Source organism: Equus quagga, chromosome 19 (assembly GCF_021613505.1).
Source record: "Equus quagga isolate Etosha38 chromosome 19, UCLA_HA_Equagga_1.0, whole genome shotgun sequence".
NCBI classification, from domain to species: Eukaryota; Metazoa; Chordata; class Mammalia; order Perissodactyla; family Equidae; genus Equus; species Equus quagga.
In genome coordinates, this window is record NC_060285.1 from 3,853,910 (window position 1) to 3,875,771 (window position 21,862).

At 58.4% G+C, this 21,862-nt stretch overlaps 1 protein-coding gene across 3 annotated transcripts in view; it reads left to right on the forward strand.

Moving 5' to 3' along the window:
• Nucleotides 1–1,100: 1,100 nt before the first annotated feature.
• The window catches only part of CELSR1 (cadherin EGF LAG seven-pass G-type receptor 1), a 151,049-nt gene continuing 130,287 nt past the window's right edge, over nt 1,101–21,862 (forward strand). For 2 of the 3 annotated variants that reach the window (XM_046646721.1, XM_046646719.1), the window contains exon 1: nt 1,101–5,123. In XM_046646721.1, coding sequence (XP_046502677.1) covers nt 1,523–5,123 — 3,601 coding nt within the window. In that variant the 5' untranslated portion in view covers nt 1,101–1,522. The remainder of the gene's footprint in view (nt 5,124–21,862) is intronic. The other variant, XM_046646720.1, reaches the window with a different exon arrangement.

Consider the following 21,862-nt stretch of genomic DNA (forward strand, 5'->3'; position numbering starts at 1 on the left):
GTTCTGGCACCCGGAGCTCTACCGAGGGCGAGTGCCTCCCCCGACCCGGAGGTGGCACAGTCCTAAAGCTCCGTAGGAGGGGAGGTGTCGCACTGTCCTACTCCCTCTGCCCCGCCAGGCTACGCCCTGCAGGGGGCAGGGGGATGTCGCTTGGCTCTAAAGCCCCTCCCCCTGGTTCCCCGCAGGAGGAGGCTGTGTGTATCTCAGTGCTAAAGCTCCCTCCCCAGTCTGTTCCGAAGCAGACGGGGCAGAGGGTGCCGTCGTACAGTGCATCCCCCCACCCCGGTGGTTCCCCGCCCCACGCCGCCTCCAGGGCCGGCGCTGCCGGCTGCCGCGCTCCGGGAGCAGCCAGGAGGCTCTGGGGTCAGACGGCGCGTCCGCGAACGCTCAGGCCGGTCGCAGGCGCGGGAGACAGGCTCGCCCCCGCCGCCCCCACTCCAAACCCCAAGCGTCAACCCGAGCTGCATTTCTTTTCGCTTAAAAGGTGCGCTTTAAACCAAGTGGGACCGGAATCCGGCTAGTTGCCTAGTGGGTTTCAAAGTCCAGGGGAGTTTTGTCGGGGTAAAGCACTTCAGCCTCTGGCATTTTGCTGTAAATGTATAACCGCCCCCAGCAGACGCCGCAGTTCTTCCTGGGGGGCGGGTGCCCCGGCCCCTGCCCGGCACCTCCACACCCGTTCCTCTCCCCTCCTGGGTCCAGCTCGCGCGGCGGCCGGGGCGGCGTTCTCTGAGGATCACTTCTGCCGGGGTGGGGTGGGGGGCTTTGGGCCGCGCCTGGTCCCCCGGACGAGCAGAGCCACCGCCCCACTGGTAGCGGCCGGGGGCCCCCAGCGCTGCCTTTCCCTGCCCGGCTCCCTCGGCTCCGCCCCCTGGGGAGGTTGGGTGGGGAGGCCGCTGGGGAGAGGGCCCGGCCCCCAGCCCCCGCCCCTGCTGCGCCCCCGCGTCTCCATAGCGATCCTCCCGGCGCGCACCTCCAGGCCGGCTCCCCCCGGGTCTGAACAATACGCGGCGGGGCCGGGGGCGGGGCCGGGCCGGGGGCGGGGAGAGCGCGGGCAGAGGGGGCGCGGGCCGAGCGCACCGCCCAGGCAGCAGCCGGCCACCGGGGTCTGAGCGGCGCGGTGCGGCCCTGCCCGCTCCGGGAGCGCAGCCCCCGCCCCGCTCCGGGCCCGCCCCGCTTCCCACGCCGCTCGGCCGAGCCCGCGCGGGAGCCACCTGGAGCCGCCTGGAGCCGCCACCACCGCAGGTTGATGCGCGGCGCCCTCCCGGGACGCGCGGAGGAGCCATCTTGAAACCAACTTCGCAAACTTTCGCAAAGTGTTCTCGAAGTGGAATCTGCGGGGGAGACCGGGAGCGCGGCCCCCGGTGTCCCCGCCAGGGTCCCCGGGGAGGAAGGGCGCGGGCCGCCCCGAGGGCCCGGGGCTAGGCGCGCGGGAGCCGCCCCCCGGCCGTGCCGGGTGGATGCGGAGCCGCGCCGGGTGCATGGATTGTGCTCGGGCGCCCGGCTCGGGCTCGGGCTCCGGGCCATGGCGTCGCCGCCACCGCCCGTGCTGCCCGCGCTGCTGCTTCTGGCTGCGGCCGCCGCCCTACAGGCGCTGGGGCTTCGAGCGGCAGCCTGGGAGCTGCGCGTGCCCGGCGGGGCCCGCGCCTTCGCCCTCGGGCCCGCCTGGACCTACGCGCTGGACACCGCGCGCACGCCCCGGGCGCTGCGGGAGCTGCTGGACGTGAGCCGGGACGGACGGCTGGCCGGGCGTCGGCGGGGACCGAGCGCGGGGCCCCGGGGCTGCGCGCGCCTGGGGGGGCGCCCGCTGCCGCTGCATATCCGCCTGGTGGCCCGCGGCGCCCAGACGGCGCTGAGCCTCCAACTGCGGGCGCGCGCGCACGGTCCGGGCTGTGGCTCCCGGCCCCAGCGCCAGCCGGCCCCCGGCGCGGAGCTGCGCGCGCGGACTGTGCTCACGGTGCCCGGGCCTGGCGCGGTGCTCTGTTTCCCGGCCCCCAGCGGCGGCGGGGCCACGCTGCACTCGGCGCTTGCGGCCCTGACCACGTTCCCTGCCTGCAGCTGCCCGCAGCACCCCGGCCCCCGCTGCCCACACCACTCTGTCTGTTTGCCACCCGGTGGGTCCGCCCGCCTGCGCCTGCTGTGTGCCCTGCGGCGCGCGGCAGGCGCCATCTGGGTGGAGCTGACGCTGGAGGCAGCTGCGGGGACACCCTCCCCGTCGCTGTCGCCGTCGCCGTCGCCACCAAGTCTCCCCCAGGCCCGGGCGGGGGCGGCTCGGCGGGCCCGGCGGGGCGCTGGCGGCAGCACGAGCCCGCAGTTCCCGCTGCCCAGCTACCAGGTGTCGGTGCCCGAGAACGAGCCTGCGGGCACCGCGGTCATCGAGCTGCGCGCGCACGACCCCGACGAGGGCGAGGCGGGGCGCCTGAGCTACCAGATGGAGGCGCTCTTCGACGAGCGCTCCAATGGTTACTTCCTCATCGACGCTGACACGGGCGCGGTGAGCACGGCCCGCGCTCTGGACCGCGAGACCAAGGACACACACGTGCTCAAGGTGAGCGCCGTGGACCACGGCTTGCCGCGGCGCTCAGCTGCCACCTACCTCACTGTCACAGTCAGCGACACCAACGACCACAGTCCGGTCTTCGAGCAGTCCGAGTACCGCGAGCGCGTGCGTGAGAACCTCGAGGTGGGCTACGAGGTGCTGACCATCCGCGCCACCGACGGAGACGCGCCCTCCAACGCCAATATGCGCTACCGCTTGCTGGAGGGCGCGGGCGGCGTCTTCGAGATCGATGCGCGCTCGGGCGTGGTGCGCACACGGGCGGCGGTGGACCGGGAGGAGGCGGCCGCGTACCAGCTGCTGGTGGAGGCCAATGACCAGGGCCGCAACCCGGGCCCGCTCAGTGCCACGGCCACAGTGCACATCGTGGTGGAGGACGAGAATGACAACTACCCTCAGTTCAGCGAGAAGCGCTATGTGGTCCAGGTGCCCGAGGATGTGGCGGTCAACACGCCCGTGCTGCGCGTGCAGGCCACAGATGGAGACCAGGGCCAGAACGCGGCCATACACTACAGCATCGTCAGCGGGAACCTGAAGGGGCAGTTCTATCTGCATTCACTCAGCGGGAGCCTGGATGTGATCAACCCGCTGGACTTCGAGGCCATTCGGGAGTACACGCTGCGCATCAAGGCACAGGATGGGGGCCGGCCTCCGCTTATCAATTCCTCAGGGCTGGTTTCGGTGCAGGTGCTGGACGTGAACGACAACGCCCCCATCTTTGTGAGCAGCCCCTTTCAGGCAGCCGTGCTGGAGAACGTGCCGCTGGGCCACTCGGTGCTGCACATTCAGGCGGTGGACGCCGATGCGGGTGAGAACGCGCGTCTGCGCTACCGCCTGGTGGACACGGCTTCCGCCTCCGTGGGAGGCGGCAGTGCTGGGCTCCAGGACCCCGCCTCGGCCTCGGATTTCCCTTTCCAGATCCACAACAGCTCTGGCTGGATCACCGTGTGCGCGGAGCTGGACCGCGAGGCGGTGGAGCATTACAGCTTCGGGGTGGAGGCGGTGGACCACGGCTCGCCGCCCATGAGCTCCTCGGCCAGCGTGTCCATCACGGTGCTGGACGTAAACGACAACGACCCCATGTTCACGCAGCCCGTGTACGAGCTGCGTCTGAACGAGGACGCGGCGGTGGGGAGCAGCGTGCTGACCCTGCGGGCCCGCGACCGGGATGCCAACAGCGTGATCACCTACCAGCTCACCGGAGGCAATACCCGGAACCGCTTCGCCCTCAGCAGCCAGAGCGGCGGCGGCCTCATCACCCTGGCGCTGCCGCTGGACTACAAGCAGGAGCGGCAGTACGTGCTGGCGGTGACCGCGTCAGATGGCACGCGCTCGCACACCGCACAGGTCTTCATCAACGTCACCGACGCCAACACCCACCGGCCGGTCTTCCAGAGCTCCCACTATACCGTGAGCGTCAGCGAAGACCGGCCTGTGGGCACCTCCATTGCCACCATCAGCGCCACTGACGAGGACACAGGTGAGAATGCACGCATCACCTATGTGCTGGAGGACCCCGTGCCACAGTTCCGAATTGACCCAGACACTGGCACCATCTACACCATGACCGAGCTGGACTATGAGGACCAGGCTGCCTACACGCTGGGCATCACAGCTCGGGACAATGGCATCCCTCAGAAATCAGACACCACCTCCCTGGAGATTCTCATCCTCGATGCCAATGATAATGCTCCCCGGTTTCTGCGGGATTTCTACCAGGGTTCCGTCTTTGAGGATGCTCCCCCATCAACCAGCGTTCTCCAGGTCTCTGCCACGGATCGGGACTCAGGCCCCAATGGCCGCCTGCTGTACACCTTCCAGGGAGGGGATGATGGCGACGGGGATTTCTACATTGAGCCCACGTCTGGCGTAATCCGCACCCAGCGCCGGTTGGACCGGGAGAATGTGGCCGTGTACAACCTTCGGGCTCTGGCTGTGGATCGGGGTAGCCCAGCACCCCTTAGTGCCTCGGTGGACATCCAGGTGACCGTCTTAGACATTAATGACAACCCCCCAGTGTTTGAGAGGGATGAACTGGAGCTGTTTGTGGAGGAGAACAGCCCGGTGGGGTCCGTGGTGGCAAGGATTCGTGCCAACGACCCCGACGAAGGGCCCAACGCCCAGATCATGTATCAGATCGTGGAAGGCAATGTGCCCGAGGTCTTCCAGCTGGACCTGCTGAGCGGGGACCTGCGTGCCCTGGTCGAGCTGGACTTTGAGGTCCGGCGGGAGTACGTGCTGGTGGTGCAGGCCACGTCGGCCCCGCTGGTGAGCCGGGCCACAGTGCACATCTGCCTCCTGGACCAGAACGACAACCCACCAGTGCTGCCAGACTTCCAGATCCTCTTCAACAACTACGTCACCAATAAGTCCAACAGCTTCCCCACCGGCGTGATTGGCCGCATCCCGGCCCACGACCCTGACCTCTCGGACAGCCTCAACTACACCTTCCTGCAGGGCAACGAGCTGCAGCTGCTGCTGCTGGACTCTGCCACGGGCGAGCTGCAGCTCAGCCGCGACCTGGACAACAACCGGCCACTGGAGGCGCTCATGGAGGTGTCTGTTTCCGGTGAGTGGCCGTCGGGCTCCCGCTGGGCCGCCTGGAGCATCGCAGCGACCTGCCAGGGGCCCGCCTGGCATGTTGGGGCGTATTCGGGCAGGGCCCGGGCAACTCTTTGTGGGTTTGTGGGCTCCGGTTGGATGGGATGCTGTGAGCTGGGGGCATGCTCCCCACCCAGGCCAGGGGAGTGGGAGGGGCACGCACGGCCCTGCTTCCCTCAGCATTTTTGCTGGGAGCAGGCCTGGGCTTCTTCAAGTTCAAGACCAGGGCTGCTTGGCGCTTTCCTCAGCAGGCTGTGGCTCCCGAGAGGCGCAGTTAAGACCTCGTCTTTGGGGTTATCTGAGTCGTCTGGTTTGCTTTTCGATGCTCTGCAGTCAGCCACACGCCTGTCTGGAAAGATCAAAGGTCACTGCCTGCCCCATGTGCCAATTAGTTCCTGGGTGGGACCGTTGGAAATTGCCGGATGGGTCCCTGAGTCACCCTGTAATAGGGCTGGAGTCAGTTCCCTTGGTGTCTCTTTTCTGTCTCCTCCAGAACATAACAATCGGGCAATGTAGGCTCGTCTGTGGGATCTCTTTGAAAAGCGCGGCCTCGTTTGATCTTGGCTTCTGCTCCTGGACACGGGCTTCTAATTTGGGTGTTGCTTAGAGGCCTGCCCAGGTTGCTGGTGGAGCCAGTGTGGGAACCCTGCTGGCTCGCTTTGGGGCCGGAGGTGAGCGGAAGAGGGAGGGTGTCAGCCCGGCCAGCCAGATGCGGGCAGGCAAGAGTTGCTGCTGGCCCCCCAGTGCCAGGTGGGGCCTGCGGGGCCGGAGAGAGGGGACAAGGAGAGTGTATGGGATTTCAGATACATTGCAGAGGAAGAAGGATTTGGCAGGGGTTGGGGAACAATTATGAGACCCCCAGTGGCTCCTCAAGGAGACCCACAAGTGGACCTGATCGGCTGGTGCAGGCAGGTGACCCTAATTATGAGACCCAACTATTATGAAGACAGGCTCGGATCTGGGGGTTGAGTCGATGTTTCAGATGAGTGGTTTAAACAATAAATTAAACAACTTCTTGTTGATACTGTATCGCCGTGGGAACCCTGGGAGAATGCAGAAGTTAATTTTCTGATGTGTTTTGTTTCCACGCTTGGCTGTAATTCTTTCTAGACTAAGGGTTGGGGAGCACACAGGTTCCAGTTCCAGTTGTCTGCTCATGAGATCTGGAACTCACAGGGCCAGTTTGGGGCGATGCGGTAGTTCGGCGTAGATTTTTGGCAGCATGCGCTATCTGCAGGGGAATATTTAGGTTCTGTGAGGTTGTGAAGATGTGTAGAAAATACGGGATAGGTCTTTAGGGAGAATAGTTAACCAGGGTCACGGATATCCTGAGCAATCACGCAAGGAAAAAAAGAGATCTCTTCCCTAAATTCCCATTTGCCTTTAAAAATGTTTTTTCCTGTACTGCTTTATCTGCTAGATAAAGCAGAGTGGAACGCTGAGCCTATATCAAAGCGACTTGGCAACATCATGGGGTTTGGATTTTACAGGGAACGTGGTGCTTCAGCGGGAATGGGGCATTCTGGGAGCAGGGGTGTTTTGCGTCTGGAGCATCAGGAATGTGGGCCCCCTGTGTTGGCCGCATAACAGGGTTTAGGATGGATTTCTTTCCAAACAGGTTATTACTGAGGGCCGTCTCGCCTACCTGGTGGGCCCACGCCCGGGACCACAGGCGAAGGTGGGTTGGGGGCTCCACGCTGTGTAGTAATTGTCTCAGTGATCCAGTTCTGGGCTCTGAATCCCGGCGACACACCCTTGTCTACATCAGGCCGTGGGCCTCATGTGTTCCCCCCCCCCCCCCCCCAGATAACAATGATCACCTTTTACTGGGTTTTGACTCGATACCAAGCAGTTTTCTAAACTCTTGTACCTATGCCATCACTTACTCCTCTGGTATCTGGGAGGTGAGTCATGTTACACGGCTGCCCACTTTACAGATGAAGAAACTGAGGCTCCGAGGCCTTAAGTAACTTTCTCAGTGCTACAGCCAGCGAGCAGGAGCACCAGGCATCCAAATGCGGTCGAGACGAAGCAAGCCCAGCCTTCACACTGCCCTCTCTTACCTGAGAGGGAAGTTTTGAGGAATTAGTTGGTAAGCTGAATTGTTCCAGCGCCGAATCCTCGCCCTGGTTTAAAGCGGGCACCTTGGGATGCTCCACGACCCTCAGACCGTTGGACTATGACTTAATGCCCTGAAGAGGCCCATTGCTATAAACAGTAAGATCTGTAATTCCCCACAGCACAGCTCTGTGTAGAAACAACAAAAAGATCAGCGCTTGCATTACCCAGAGTCAGGTTGTTAGGTTTTATTAGGGAACAATGGGGAAGGCTGTTGTTTCAGATGCCAGGCCTTTTCAGGGAGCTGTGATTGGCTTCCCCAGATTTACAGCCATGCCCTAAAGCCTCTGATGCGTTATTCCGGCCCTGGAGGTGTGCGGTGCTGGGAAGGGTGCACCCGGGGGCGGGCCCTGAGGTGGGTGTGCCCAGGAAGGCCGGGCCTTTTTCCTGGCCTGGGGTTTTAGCACGATCATTTTCGACTGTGAGTGGAGTCCGTGAGAGCGCTGATGGTTTTCTGTAGCCTCCCGAGGACAAAACGCTGTTTGAAGATTTTTTGAGTTCTGAATGTAGTCCCATTCAAACAGCTGCCACTTTTGTTGATACCCAGCCATACAAGATGTTTGTTTTTTATGCGCCGGTTTTTTGAGTGAGATTTAAAATTCTCTGGTAGGGACTTTTTAACAGGAACGTTTATTCAAGCTGTGTTTGCATTTTCCAAAGCGTCGTGGCTGAGGACCCGATGGGGCTCTCAAGCGTCGAATACGTTCTGTAGTCTTTCTAGATGTGGGTCCTTTAGTAACACTGACATTTTTTTTTTTTTTTTTTTAAGATTTTATTTTTTCCTTTTTCTCCCCAAAGCCCCCCGGCACATAGCTGTGTATTCTTCGCTGTGGGTTCTTCTAGTTGTGGCATGTGGGACGCCGCCTCAGCGTGGTGTGATGAGCAGTGCCATGTCCGCGCCCAGGATTCGAACTAACGAAACACTGGGCCGCCTGCAGCGGAACGCGCGAACTTAACCACTCGGCCACGGGGCCAGCCCCAATAACACTGACATTTTTAATCCGACTTGAACATGTGTCTGCCTGTGACTTTGGAGCCCTAGGCTGTCCGTTAAAGGGCACGGCGTTTGGTAGAAAATGACCCTGCGCTGGTAGGTGTTGGGGGCCTGTGGACGTGGGAAAAGTAGCATTTGTGGGTGGAAATGATTGGTTGATGAGTCATTCAAACATGTCAGAAAACACTGAAACTTGGTGAAATCACGAGATTGAGTAACCTTGCCGTTTACTTTGGTAGGGAGTACACGGTATACAGTTGTGTAGGCTTGATAAAATTTTGAGAAGTGTTTGCCTGGTTAAATAGAGGATGTCTTGGGGACCTTTAGAACGATGACTGCAAACAAGGAAATAAGGAGGTGGCCATTGTACCAGGCAGTGTTGGATGCACGGTGTTATATTTTTTCTGAATCTCATGTTGTAGAAAGGGTTGGACCCCCTTAAACTGCTGGATTTTGCAGCGACGTGACCTGCCCTGGAGAGTTCCGTACTTTGGGCAGCTGGTTAACCATCAAGGGCTTCAGTAGCTCTGGAGATAGTCATTCGCTAACGTACTTTCAGAAACAAAGGGAGTGCTTATTGGTTTGTTGAGCACCTACTGTGTGCCAGGCCTACTGTGTGAGGCCCCTGTCCTCTCAGAGGTTGGCTGGGGACAGACAATCAGATAAACAGGGAACTGAAATTCAAGGGGAGGGAGGTGCGGGAGAGGGTGGGCGTGGGGACCCCCGGCACCAGCGTGAATGTGAAGTGCCTGCTTGACGGGGACAGGCCTGGGGCAATCCCCAGCTGCCAAGGGCCGATTGGATGGATGGGTAGGCATTAGGGGAGGCTTTGGGCTGGGTGTCGGGCGGTGTCTGTGCTGCTGGTGGGAAGAGCGCTCTAGGTAGGAGCTTGGAGAGTGGAGGGAGGGCCGCTCAGGGCTGGCCCTGCTCGGGGTGGTCATGAAGCGTGGGTGGGCCAAGGGGGATTTGCGAGGTTAGATGGTCAGATGAGGAGGTGATGACTTGGTTGGTCAGCAGCCGTGCTCCGAGTGCCGGGAACTGCCCCCAGGCACTCTCTGCCCGAGCACCTTGCCCTCTCCTGCAGCAGCCTCACAAAGTGGAAGGTTCCAGCATCGCTTCCATCTCATTGGGGAGCAAGCCACGGCCCCAGAGGCTTGACAGTCCATCCAGTGCACGTGGCTCGTGGTGGCAGCAATGGGATTGGAGTCCAGAACGGCAGCTCCTGAGCCATGTTCTCTCAAGCTGTGCTTTCCAGAATAAACCAGCTCCCAGAGTGTGAGGATGAGGATGAGGGAGACGTGTTCATGGAGCTGGGGCTCCCTGCAGGGGGTTCGGCTTTGGGGGAAGGTCATGAGACCGCTTTTGGATCCTGTGCTGCTGGGGCACCTTTGACATTGTCATGAAGATGGTTGGATGCGCAGGTCTGGGTGAGAGAGAACGGCTGGGGTCACAGCCAGAAGTGGTCAGCACGGCCGCGTGGGCGACAGAGGACGGTCACAGCCGGGGTAGGTAGTCACTGACCTGTCTTCGAGGGTGTGAGGGCACCAGGGGAGAGGGTGCATGTGACGGAGACGGGACTCAGGTGCAGCCTTAAGGAGCTGTGGCCCGAGTGGCCTGTCTGGTGGGGATGGACCTGCGTGACGGCTGGAGCAGAAAGAACCACAGGAGAAAAACCCGAGGGCCCAGGGCTTTGGGGGCAGAGTGAGAGGGAAGATCCCAAAGGGGGTCACCAGTGGCAGGTGGGGAGCCTGAGGACGGAGCTGTGACTTGGGTTAGCCAAGGAGAGGCCCTTGCTGGCCTCCGTGGGAGCCAAAGTGGTGGGGGCTGGAGGCCTCCTTGAGGAGTGGAGGACAGGGTTGCCAGAGGTGAATGAAGCTCAGAAGAAAGGTGGGGTGGCTGTGGGGACACGGGGGTCTGTGGTGACTTGGGCTGAGTCGGGGTGGAGGGGACTTGACCCATTAACATGCACAACCATCTCAGCCCATCCTTGACTCCACCTGCCTGTGCAGGTGTTCCCCCAGAGCGGCACTGGAGGGGGGCGGCAAGCCTCAGTGGCCATCGAGTGCGGGGCCGGGGACGGTAGCTTAGGACCTGTGGGGGAGTAGGAGGGGCGGGGGGGGGGGGGGGAGGGGCTGAGGGCCACAGGTGACCTGGACTCATGAGGGCTGGGGTACCCCATCTCAGCACTGGCTACCTGGGGACATGAGGTCTCCGTCTGGCCCCACCTGCCACCTAGGGTGCAAGGGAGACTTTTATTTTATTTTTTTTTTGAGGAAGATTAGCCCTGAGCTAACATCTGCTGCCAATCCTCCTCTTTTTGCTGAGGAAGACTGGCCCTGAGCTAACATCTGTGCCCATCTTCCTCTACTTTATATGTGGGACGCCTAGCACGGCATGGCTTGACAAGCGATGCCATGTCCGTACCCGGGATCCGAACCAGCGAACCCCGGGCCGCTGAGGCAGACATGAGAACTTGACCGCTGCGCCACCGAGCCGGGCCCAGGGAGACTATTTTTTAAAATCTGGGAAAAGTCGCAGGCATGGGAGCCTGTTGCGAGGAGGGGCAGTGCTGAAGTTGCATCTGGAAAAGTGGCGGGCGTTGTTAGTGATGCTGAGTCTCCGTCCAGGCCCCGGTGTCACCGTTGAAGAGCCCACTTTGGTCCCGGCTGATGCCCACACTTGCCCGTTTTGAAGCCGAGAGCAGACACGTGTTAAGCTACCGCGTGGGTGGGATGTGGGTCCGCGGCCCTGGCCGGGTGTGGCGTGTGGCGTAGGGCCACGGGACCTCCATCCCTGCCGGGACTCGGGTTCGAACAGAAGTAGATTTTATCATGTAAGGCAGAGCGTGTGGAAAATATTCCTAAATTTGGCATGATCCTCTTCAGTTCACGGCCTTGGGGAAAATAGATTTCTGGTTTTTCTTCTTGTCTTGTAACCTGAACATGTAGGTTCATATGAAAGCCCTAGAATTAAATTCCTGGACTGGGGGAGATGTGGTGGATAGCCCTCTGCTTTCTGCGTGTGTGTTTTGGAAAGGTCACTAGGGTGACCTGAGGAAATGGGGACGGCCGGGGTCCCAGGTTGTAGTGGTCAGCTGGAACAAGCCTTGCTATGGGGGCAGTGGGGGGGCCCTCCTGCTTTCCCCTGTGGGCCTGGGGCCCCACACACAGTAGGTGCCTACAAGTGTCTGTGGGTTGTTTGTGGGACCAGCCAGAGGGGTGCTGGGGGCTGGGGGCACCTGCCAAGGCCACGGCATCTCCACCACCTGCACTTGGGGGCGGGGGCCAGCACAGAAGACAGGACGCCCCCCAGCTGCCACTTTGAGTTCCTCCTGTGCCGTCCTGGGGGCTCAGCCCTGCGTGAGAGGAATAGGCGTTTTTCAGGAAAACTCCATGGGTTCAATTCTCACACTTTTGCTTCAGGTAAGAACTTGTGAATTCCTTGGTGATCAGGTCCCCTTTTTTGGGTGTGAACATTCCAAAGCTGGGGAAAGCCCAACACACACCCTTCATCGTTTTAATTCCTTTAGTGAATGTGTGTTCTCCTGATGTCCTGGGTCCGGGCCCTGGGTTCTTAAACACGCAGACACAGACAGACACACACGTACACACACACACATATCCACATCTATACACAGATGGACATACAGACACACACATGCACACGTATACACACAAACACAGAATACACATCCCTGTGCACACATATGCATGCACACACACGTACATACGTATACGCACACAGACACACATGATTTCACCAACAACTTTGAAGGCAAACTACGTGGAATAACCTTTCCTCCGGCTGCCCCAGCACACCATTTTAACCTTCCGGTCGTGGTGGGGAGCGCGTCGGCCAGCACAGCAGATCTCTCAGAGCTGGGGGCCGTGTGCAGAGGCCTGAGTGTGTACCGAGGACAGCGGGCTCCCTGGGGAAGGGGAGTCACGCTGGCCCTCAGCTCCTCGGGTTGGCCGGCGGACATCAAGATGTCAAATGCACGAAGTCATCAGCAGTGGCTGTGGGCACGTCTCTGGGTCTACTTTCCCACGTCCTTTTCAATGGGGCGCCATCAATGAAGGTGAACTTTGGGTGACCAGGCTAGTGTTTTTTGACCCCTAAGCTGGGGTGCTTTCTCCATTAATCTGTGGGAGAGGTAATAGTTCCTCCATTTTCTAGGCAGGAGACCGAAACTGGAGTGAACACAACACCCCCTACGTCGTCCGTGCGCAAAGCGTTAGAGGTGAGGCTGGAGCTGGCAGCTCCAAGGACTTGGAGCCCGGCCAAGTCCTCCATCCGTGATGCCACCCCCAGTGTTGCATGGTCAAGCCTGGCTCACAGTAGCCACAGAGTTGATGGGGTGTATCTGTGGTGTTGGGGTGTCTAGATTGTTCCTGACCCTCACCCCCCCACCCCTGCAGGATGGGACGCCCTGTGCAGTGGGTGGGCTCCTGGTTTGGGGGGTGTAGTGATTGCCCTGGAGCCCTGCAAATAGCATGGGGCCTGGCACACGTGCCTCCCAGGGAGGGTCTTGCCTGGTGTGGACCCTTCTGGCTTTCCCAGGTTCCCCCTTTCCCCCTCCCCAGCAGGCACTCCCAGTCTGAACGTGGAACTGGCATGTCCAGCCTGCCAGCAGTGTGGGGGCAGAGTCCTGGCTCTCCAGGTGATGACTGTGTCTCTGTGCCTCAGTTTCCCCACTGGCACAAGCTAACAGACACCATCTGCAGAGTGTAGTGAGGGCTGCACTGGGGATGCTGTGCTAGCTGGACGTGGTGCAAGAGGCTGGCCATCTCCTGCGACCTGAGTTTCCTTCTGGCTGTTGGATGAGCAGAGTCTGTGAGGGGTTCTCTCATCCTGCTGACAGAGGTCTCTCCTCCTCTGTACCTGTCTGTCCTTCTTCCTTGCCTCCCTTCCGGCTTTCAGCATGCCAGGACAATGGCAGCGGTCTGTCTGGGTTTGAGGGGGCAGCAGGGGACTCAGGCAGCTGGGACATTCTCCCTGGACGGAGAGGTGCTTGGTTCAGGGCTAGCGCCGCCGCCCCCCCCCCAACTTGGGAGGCAGGGGCAATAGGCCCCTCTCTGTGGCCCTGAGATGCTGAGTCCCAGCCTCTGGCCCCACCCTGCCAGTGGCCTGCCCCTCATCTTTCCCTATCAGTGTTTCTGCTGAGGGCGTGGAAACCCTCGGGTCACTCTGCACCTTGTGCTGGCTCTGGGGAACTGGGGGGATGTCGGGCCTCCCTCTGAACCGCTCCTGTCCCTGGCGGAGTGCTGCCCCTGCCCCTCCTGTCTTGCCCTCTGCCCTCTTCCTCCTCTCCTCTGTGGCTTCAAGGCCAGGTGGTCCATGTCTGACCTCTGTAGTCCTGGGAGAGCCACGGTGGAGGAGCCTGACCTCCGAGCCGGACGGTGCATCGGGGGTGGTCACATAAGAGCACTGTCACCACGCTGCCCTGGTGTGTGCCTCCTACTTCCCAGGCTTATGCCTGCGGTCTGCCCGCATCATCTCAGTGAAATCTCATAGAATCCCTGTTTTATAGGTGAAGAGACTGAAGCTAGAGAGCTCATAGCGGTGGGCAGAGCCAGGCTCAGACCCTCGTGTCTGAGTGCCCTGGGCACTATTGACCGCCCCCTTGGATCCCCCACATCCACCCATGGCTAAGCCCTGGGAGGGGAGCTGAGCCCTCACAGTAGCCCCTGGGGCACAGATTTGGGGATTCCACGGATGGAAGCTCAGTGCCAGTGACTAGATCGCCCGAAACAGGAGGGCTGACGATCTTGTGCACATCAAGCCTGATTCCATGGGAGCACGCAGCCCCTTTGCCCCAACCCCTTTCCTGGGTGAGCAGGGTTGCAGCCACACTGCAAGATGGAGAAGAAGGCGATCTTAGGGAGCTGTCCCCTAGACTCTGGGCTCTCTCATGGTGGAGCTGTGTCACAGGAAACTGGAGTGCAGGACTGGTGTGCACCGGGTGCAGGGAGGGATGTTTCAGTGGTCAGAGCGAGAGGCATGGGGAGGTGGACACCTGATGAGGAGCCCACACTGAGCAGCTGACTGACATGCCCTTGAGGGGCCTTCTAGCTCCGAGAGCACAGATTGTGCTGGCCAGGGAGCTGCCTTCCTTCTTTCTTTCCTCCCTCCATCTATCTATCAATCAAGATTTTTCTTTTTTTTTTAATAGCCTGTTTTCACTACCAGATCTGTATCTTTTTTGGCATTTTTAAAATATCTAATCTAAATGATACTTGGTTAAGGTAAACTAACAGCAACTAATTCAAATAAAATCATATACAATGTTAGCATTTGGAGATAAGAACTCTCTAGCAGGGCAATAAACTTTTATCAGTCGGTTGATTGTTGAAAGACCGTTTTCATAGAGTGAAGCTGTCCAGCTGCCATCGTCAGAGACTCCCGCGGGTGGCCACGGTCCCAGCAGCTGTCCTTTGATGTGTTGTGATGCATCTCCGGTACTGGAGTGAGCACGAGGCTGTGCTGGCCGTGAAGCCTGGCTTGCACCCCTCCTGCTGATTACTGGTCAAGTCATCCCCCTCTGGGCCCCAGCGGCCCTAACAAAACAAGGGGAGGGATGGTCATCACCCAGGACTCCCTCCCAACTCTTACCCTTGTTTCATTCTGTAGGTACAGGGAAACCAGAAATCCAGCCTGGGGGTCTGGCTGTGACTTGGGAAGCCTTTTTCTCCCCACGTATATTGCAGGTGCTGAGAAATTATCTCATTTAAAAGCTGTTGCAAAATATTTGCACATCATACATGTGATAAGGGATTAATGTCCAGACTATGTAAAGAATGCCTACAACTCAACAACAGAAAAACAAACACCCCGATTAAGGCATGGGCAAAGAACTTGAATAGACGTTTCTCCAAAGAAGATATACAGATGGTTAATAAGCACATGAAGAGATGCTCAACATCACTGATTATTAGGGAAATGCAAATCAGAACCACAGTGAGGTACCACCTCACGCCTTTGGGGTGGCTGTTATCAAAACAAAACAGAAAGTAACCAGTATTGGTGAGGATGTGGGGAAATTGGAGCTCTCGTGCACTGTTGGAAATGTAAAATGGTGCAGCTGCCGTGGAAAGCAGTATGGCAGTCCTCAAAAAATTGAACATAGGATCCAGGAATTCCACTTCTGGGTGTACACCCAAAAGAAGTGAAAGCTCGATCTCAAACAGGTATTTGTGCACTCACGTTCGTAGTGGCGTGATTAACAATAGCCCAAAGGTGGAAGCAGTCCAAGTTTCCGTTGACGCATGAATGGATACACACAAGTGGCATATCCATACAGGGGAATACGATTCAGCCTTAACAGGGAAGGAAATCCTAAAACACGCCCCCACATGGACGAACCTTGAGGGCGCTGTGCTCAGTGAACTACACCAGACACAATAGGACAAATACTGCAGGATTATATGAGGTGCCTAGGGCAGTCAGATTCATCAGGATGGAAAGTAGAACGGTGGTTGCCAAGGGCTGGGGGAGGAGGCACAGGAGTTAGTGTTTAAAGGGTATAGAGTTTCAGTTTGGCCAGATGAAAAGAGTCCTGGAGATGGATGGTGTGATGGTTGCACAATGTGAATGCACTTAATGCCACTGAACTATACACTTAAAAATGATTAAAATGTTAGATTTTATGTTATGTCTATTTTACCACAATAAAAAAATGCTAACAAAACCATACTGTTCTGGCCACTCAGGTGCTGGACATGTGGGAGCAGGCGCCTGTGCCGTGTGGTTTCAGAGCACGTATTTTCACCATTGCTGAGTGGCGGGCCCAGCTCCCTTTTGTCCTGTCCTGGGCCATTGGAGTCATCTGGGGCCCCTCCTGCATGGCTCAGGTCTCTCATTCTGTGCATTTTTCCAAACTCTCAACCGGTCTTCTCAACCGGTCTTAACCGTGAACAGCAGAAGAAGCAGGTACTTTCATATAAATGCGTCTGGTACATGGGTAATATCGCTTCAGTTTTAACTATGTATCAGAAGCCACAAAGATGAACATGTACCTCCATTTTAAAAGCCCTGGGTGAGAGGGAGGGTCCTGGGGTCCCTGGGTGCCCGGGTGTCCTCCGTGCCTTGCACGCCGGTCCAGGGCGGTGACCGGCCTGTGGCTGGAGATTCAGCCACATCTCGGTGCCTCCTCTCTGTGCGTGCCCGTGGGCTCTGCTCTCCCAGCCCCACCCTGTTCCTTGGCCCCTCCCCTCATGACTGAGTCTTGGGTTCAGTCCCACTTGGTCCGTGTGCTGGTCCAGGCATATTTTTATTGGCATTTTAAGGCCTTGAAGCAATTCGACTTTATGTCTCTCTTTTTTGGTTTTTATTGAGGTGAAACTCATGTAACATGAAATTAACCATTTTAAAGTGAACAATTCAGTGGCGTTTGGTACATTCGCAATGTTGGATGACCACAACTTCTGTCTCCTAGAGTATTTCTGTCACCTGCAAAGGACACCGCATCCCCAGTCACTCCCCATTCCCCCATCCCCAGCCCCTGGCAAGCACCAGTTGCTCTCTGTCTCTGCGGATTTGCCTGTTCTGGGCGTTTCCTATCAGTGGACTCACACTACGTGGCCTTCGTGTCTGGCTGCTTTTGCTCAGCGCAGGGTTTCGGCGTTCGTCCGAGCTGCAGTGCGTGTCAGTGCTAAATTCCTTTTTATGTTGGTCTCTTTTCGAGCTGGCCATCTGGGAGACCCCACCAGAGCCCACCACGGCCACCAGGACTACCAGAGGACAGGTGGCCTCTGTCCCGGGGTTGTCACCAGAGACACTAGAGCAGCCTCGGAAAACCAGAATATTCCATGGACTGTTGGGAAGTTTTGGGGAAAAAGCAGTGGTTTGGGAACACTAGACATGTCTTGTTCAGTGCTTTCGGCTCAGGGGATGAGGCCTGAGAAGGAGCGTCCGAGAGAGGTAGAGAGGAATGCTAATGAGGGTCATAAATGTGCACTCTTTCCGCCCCCAAAGTTTATAGCTCCTGGGAGAGGAGGTGGCCTGAGTAAAAGGTTCCAGATTCTTCTGTGACTCCGCAGTGTATTCAGGAGTCACTGGTGCCACCTCCCTGGGAAAGGGGACCAGGCGCGGGGTCCCTAGAGGAGGCACGTGGGTCAGGACAAGCAGGTCCCCAAGGCGCCATAGGCATGAGTGTTACAGGACGTCAGGGGAGCTGACTTCTGTGCAGGGTCAACGGTGAATGCTGCAGGCTGGGAGGATCCTGCAGGCGGGGTCAGTGGGGAGGGACTTCTCAGGGCGGTCAAGAGCAAGCCGGGCCTTGGGCACGTCAAACTGAAGGTTGGAGGCGGGGCGGCGAGGGGCTGAGTAGTGCTGAGTGGCCCCAGTTAGGGGCTTGGAAGCTGCAGGGTCGCGGTAGGTGAGGCCTTCTGGGGAACGGATTGAGCTCATTGGTGCTGAGCAGAATTATTCCCCAGCCTCTGATGCTGGGGTTTGCAAGGTCCCGGGGTCGTGAGGTCAAGGGTCAGCCAAAGCCCTTGTCCTCTGCGGTCTGAGTCGGGACACAGATTCCAGTGGTGTCTTGGGATTGCTTTGGGCCGTCCTGTGTGAGATCCCTGCTGGGCACATCCCCTGCCTCTTGCATCCCTCTGGAGCTTGTGGCGGGGCCTGCAGGGAGAGCATCTGAATTGCCGGTCCCTTGCTCGGCCCAGCCTGAAAAGCTCCCTGTCGGTGCTCCTTTGGAAGGTTCTGCTTCATTTACAGACCCTTTGAGGCCGCAGCCTGGCTTCGTTCAAGCCTCCTAGGAAGCTAAAGGAGTTGTTACTGGCTGGATGTTAGGTTTTGGCGGGAGTCGGGGAAGATTCCTTTTGCACCAGTTTCTCAAGGTTATAGACCTGTTGTGTTAGCTTCCGGGGGCCACTGCAGCAAAATTCCTCAGACTGCGGGGCTTAAAACAACAGAACTTCATTCTCTCTCAGTTCTGGAGGCCACAAGTCAGAAACCAAGGTGTGGGCAGGACCGTGGTCCCTCTGCAGGCTCCAAGGGAGGACCCCTCCTGCTTCTTCCAGCTCTGCTGGTTGCTGGGGCTCCATGGCTTGCGACTGCATCACCCCAGTCTCGGCCCCTGTTGCTGGGTGGCGTTCTCCTGTGTGTTTCTCTGTGTGGCTCCTCTTTCATAAGGACACCAGTCGTATTGAATTAAGGGCCGACCCTACTCCTCTGTGACCTCGTCGTAATTTATATCTTCATTACATCTCCAAAGACCCTATTTCCAAATCAGCTCACATTCCCAGGTACCGGGGGTTAGCATTTCAACATATCTTTTTGGGGGACACAATTCAACCCACGGCTGCACCTGCCTTCACACTCACGTGTGAAACTCTGATTTTTTTATGTTCAATCGGATGATGGAGTTCTGCTTTCCCCATGGGATCCACAGCTGTGCACTGAGCACCTGAAGCCCAGCATTGGTGTCCCTTTGAATGTCCGTGACCCAGCGGGGATCTTGCCCCTGGGTTCCCTTCACACTCCTCTAATCAGACTGAATATCGCACAGGGTAAGGGTCCCTGTTAGTTGTGCTCACAGAGGCACCTGAGTCCCGAAGTCACTTAGGAAATGATGGTGGCGTTTGGGCTGAGTGCACATGCGTGTGTCTCGGTTGTCCTCAGGAGGGAGCGGGGTGCAGAGGTGTGTGCAGCGAACAGAATGCGGGTGCATGGGGCGGCCGGACATTTGAAGAGGATCGCACACCTTGCTTTCGCCTTTGGTGTCTTAGTGACAAGTGACGCAGCCGCAGAGTTGCCTTTTCAGTCCAGCCCTCTCTTCTAAGCATGGAAAATTCTCTAATGTGTAATTGAAAGTTCCCCCAAATCTTCAAAGGAGAGACCATGGAAAATATTCAGGTTTATTGTTCTGAGAGATTTCCTATGCATCCGGCACGTGGCCGTCGGAGGTCAGGGCGTGTGTGTGTCTGTGTGTCCAGGACGGGAAGTCCAGTGCAGTGGGTTATGGCGTGTTTTTGTGGACACCTCACTGTGGAAGAACTATGCCCGAGGAAGGGGGTTTGGAGGCTGGGTGGTATGTGGTGCTGACGGCGGTTCTGCGCCCAGACAGCGCCACTTGCTGCTAAATAGAAACGACGAGTGCTTGGCGGAGTCCAGACAATTGCTTGGGAGAACCATTCGCTGGGAGAACCAGCCCGGGGTGGCCCCAGGGTCAGGAAGCTGAGGGCTTCGAGGCCGGGACAGTTGACCGAGTCCCCGCTCTGGCCTGGGAAATCCATTGTGTTTGCAGCAGGAATTCTGTTTTCCCTTGTCTTGTTTCTGTCGCTCATCAGCCCGGCACTTTTTGACCCAAAAGTGAATTTGGAACAGTGTAAAAACTGGGCCAGACTCCTTCAGGGGCCAAACTTGTATCTGGCAGCTCCTTTCTCTGCAGCTGGGGGACCCGAGGCAGGGCATCCTGGGGAGGGGTTCTGTCCCTCTGTGCAGTGACCCATCGGGTGAGGCCCCGCCCTGGCTGCCGTGCTCTCGACTCTTCTTCCGTGGAACCAGAGAGTCTCTGCGTCTGCGCCCTCTGAAGCCGGCAGTCCCAGCCTCTGGGTCTGTCCCCTGTAACCACTGCTTAAAAAATCAGAAAGGGGGCCGGGCCAGTGGCACAGCGGTTCAGTGCACACGTTCTGCTTCGGCAGCCTGGGGTTCACCGGTTCAGATCTCGGGTATGGACATGGCACCGCTTGGCACGCCATGCTGTGGCAGGCGTCCCACATATCAAGTAGAGGAAGATGGGCACGGATGTTAGCTCAGGGCCAGGCTTCCTCAAAAAAACCCCCAAAACCCCAGAAAGGGCGTCCCATGGCTCACCCATGACATGGCTTTGAGTAGGATTCCGTGGGTCAGTGGCAGGTGGGTTTGGGAAGGAGGGAGGACTGTGAGATGGTTAGCGCCACAGCTTCCTGTTGCAGCCCCCACGGTGTGGCCTGTGTCCTGAGGGAGCTGGTTTTAAACACTGTACAAACTAGTGAGAGGCTGCGAGAACGGACCCCGCGGGCGTGTGAGCTGAAGGAGTGAAGTGACGTGGAAAGTGCCCAGGAGGGATGAAGGGGTGAAAGTGAGCTTTTACAGTGTGTCCTTTCCTGTTTTATGTTTTATAAGCTCTCCTTGCGTGATCAGCGTCAGAGGATGCTGTCTCGCGATGCTCTCTGGCCGGCTTGCGGATCCTTTGAAGGAGGGAGGCTTGGACCGCCAGCTAGTGACACGGGTTACAGCCCTTCGGCCGCCTGGATTTCCGATTTCTGGGGTCAGTCTCGTTTGCCTTTTGGGGTGCGTGTGGTACCAGTCACTGAACGTAAAACCTGCCACTCAGCCGGCTCTCAGTGGACAGTCCAGTGGCATTTAGTACGTTCCCAGTGCTGTGCAACCATCCCGATAGTCTCATTCCAGAACATTGTCATCACCTCAAGATCATATACTTTTTTTACTACATTTTAAAATCGGATGTTATTTTCCAAATTGAATATTCAATATGATTTTTAGTTTCCTTCATTGATATTGAAAGAGATATTGGCAAATCATAGGACTTATCTGTACCAGTGGCCTGGACTAGTTGCTTTTAGTGGCGAGGTGGCCGACTCTGGCAGCAAGGGAGGCAGGTGTCTGCCCCCATCCTCACAGGCATGTGGTCACATGTGCCAGGAGGGCTCAGGTACATCTGCCTGTCCGCGGGGGCACTGAGCCTGCACCTGTTGCCCCAAGAACCAGAAACACAAGCTTTGGGGAAGTCCTCGGCAGAACCGGCCAGGTGGTCACCTTGCTGTCCCCTGGCCTGTCAGCCTCTTTCACATGATGCCCTGGACTACCTCTGAGCCCTTGGGGCTTGTGACTCACACTCGGGCCTGCAGTCCCAGGTTCCCCCAGCTGGCCCTGACCCGGCCTGTCCCCAGCCACCGCCCTGGTCCACTGTGCCGACAGCTGGCCCTCTGTCAGATGTGTCTTCTAGTTCGCTGTGTCTCCGCCCCTCCCCCACATTACCCTAAGTGCTGCCCACTGGTGACTCGCCCGCCTCCGGGCTTCTCTCTCAGAGCATAGCCCCACCCCTCGGTCCCCACCTCCTGCCCCTCCACCTGAGCAGAGCAGGTAAGTCTGGGCCTGTGGCTCTGTTCAGTTCATACCTTGTTCCTGGGAGGAATTCTGCCCCCCACACCCCACTGGTCTCCCACTTCCCGGAGCCTCAGCCACCGCTCTCATAGCACCAACTTCTGGAGACCTGGCCTGGCCACCCTGTTCTGTCCTCTCACTGGGGCTGCTGCTCAGCGACCCTGGGTTCTGAAGGTGACACAGACTCGGGGTGTTGGGTTTGGAGTGGACACCTGGTGGCCCAGAGAGGTCTGGGCTGAGGGGCTGGAGGGCTGGCAGGTGCAGGCAGACGTCCCTGGGGCTGGGGTGGGGGCTCCAGGGCTTTTCCTGCAGTGACTTGCGCTTGTTGAGTGCGTGGGGATGACTCAGAGAGGCGGCACCGGGCCTGGCAGCTCACTGTGCTGCACAGCCGAGCTGTGAGCCGAAGCTGCAGCTCTGCCTTCAGAGATTTGGCTGCTCTTGACGCTGGGGGTTGGGGGGATCAAGAGTCAGTTGTGGTCTGG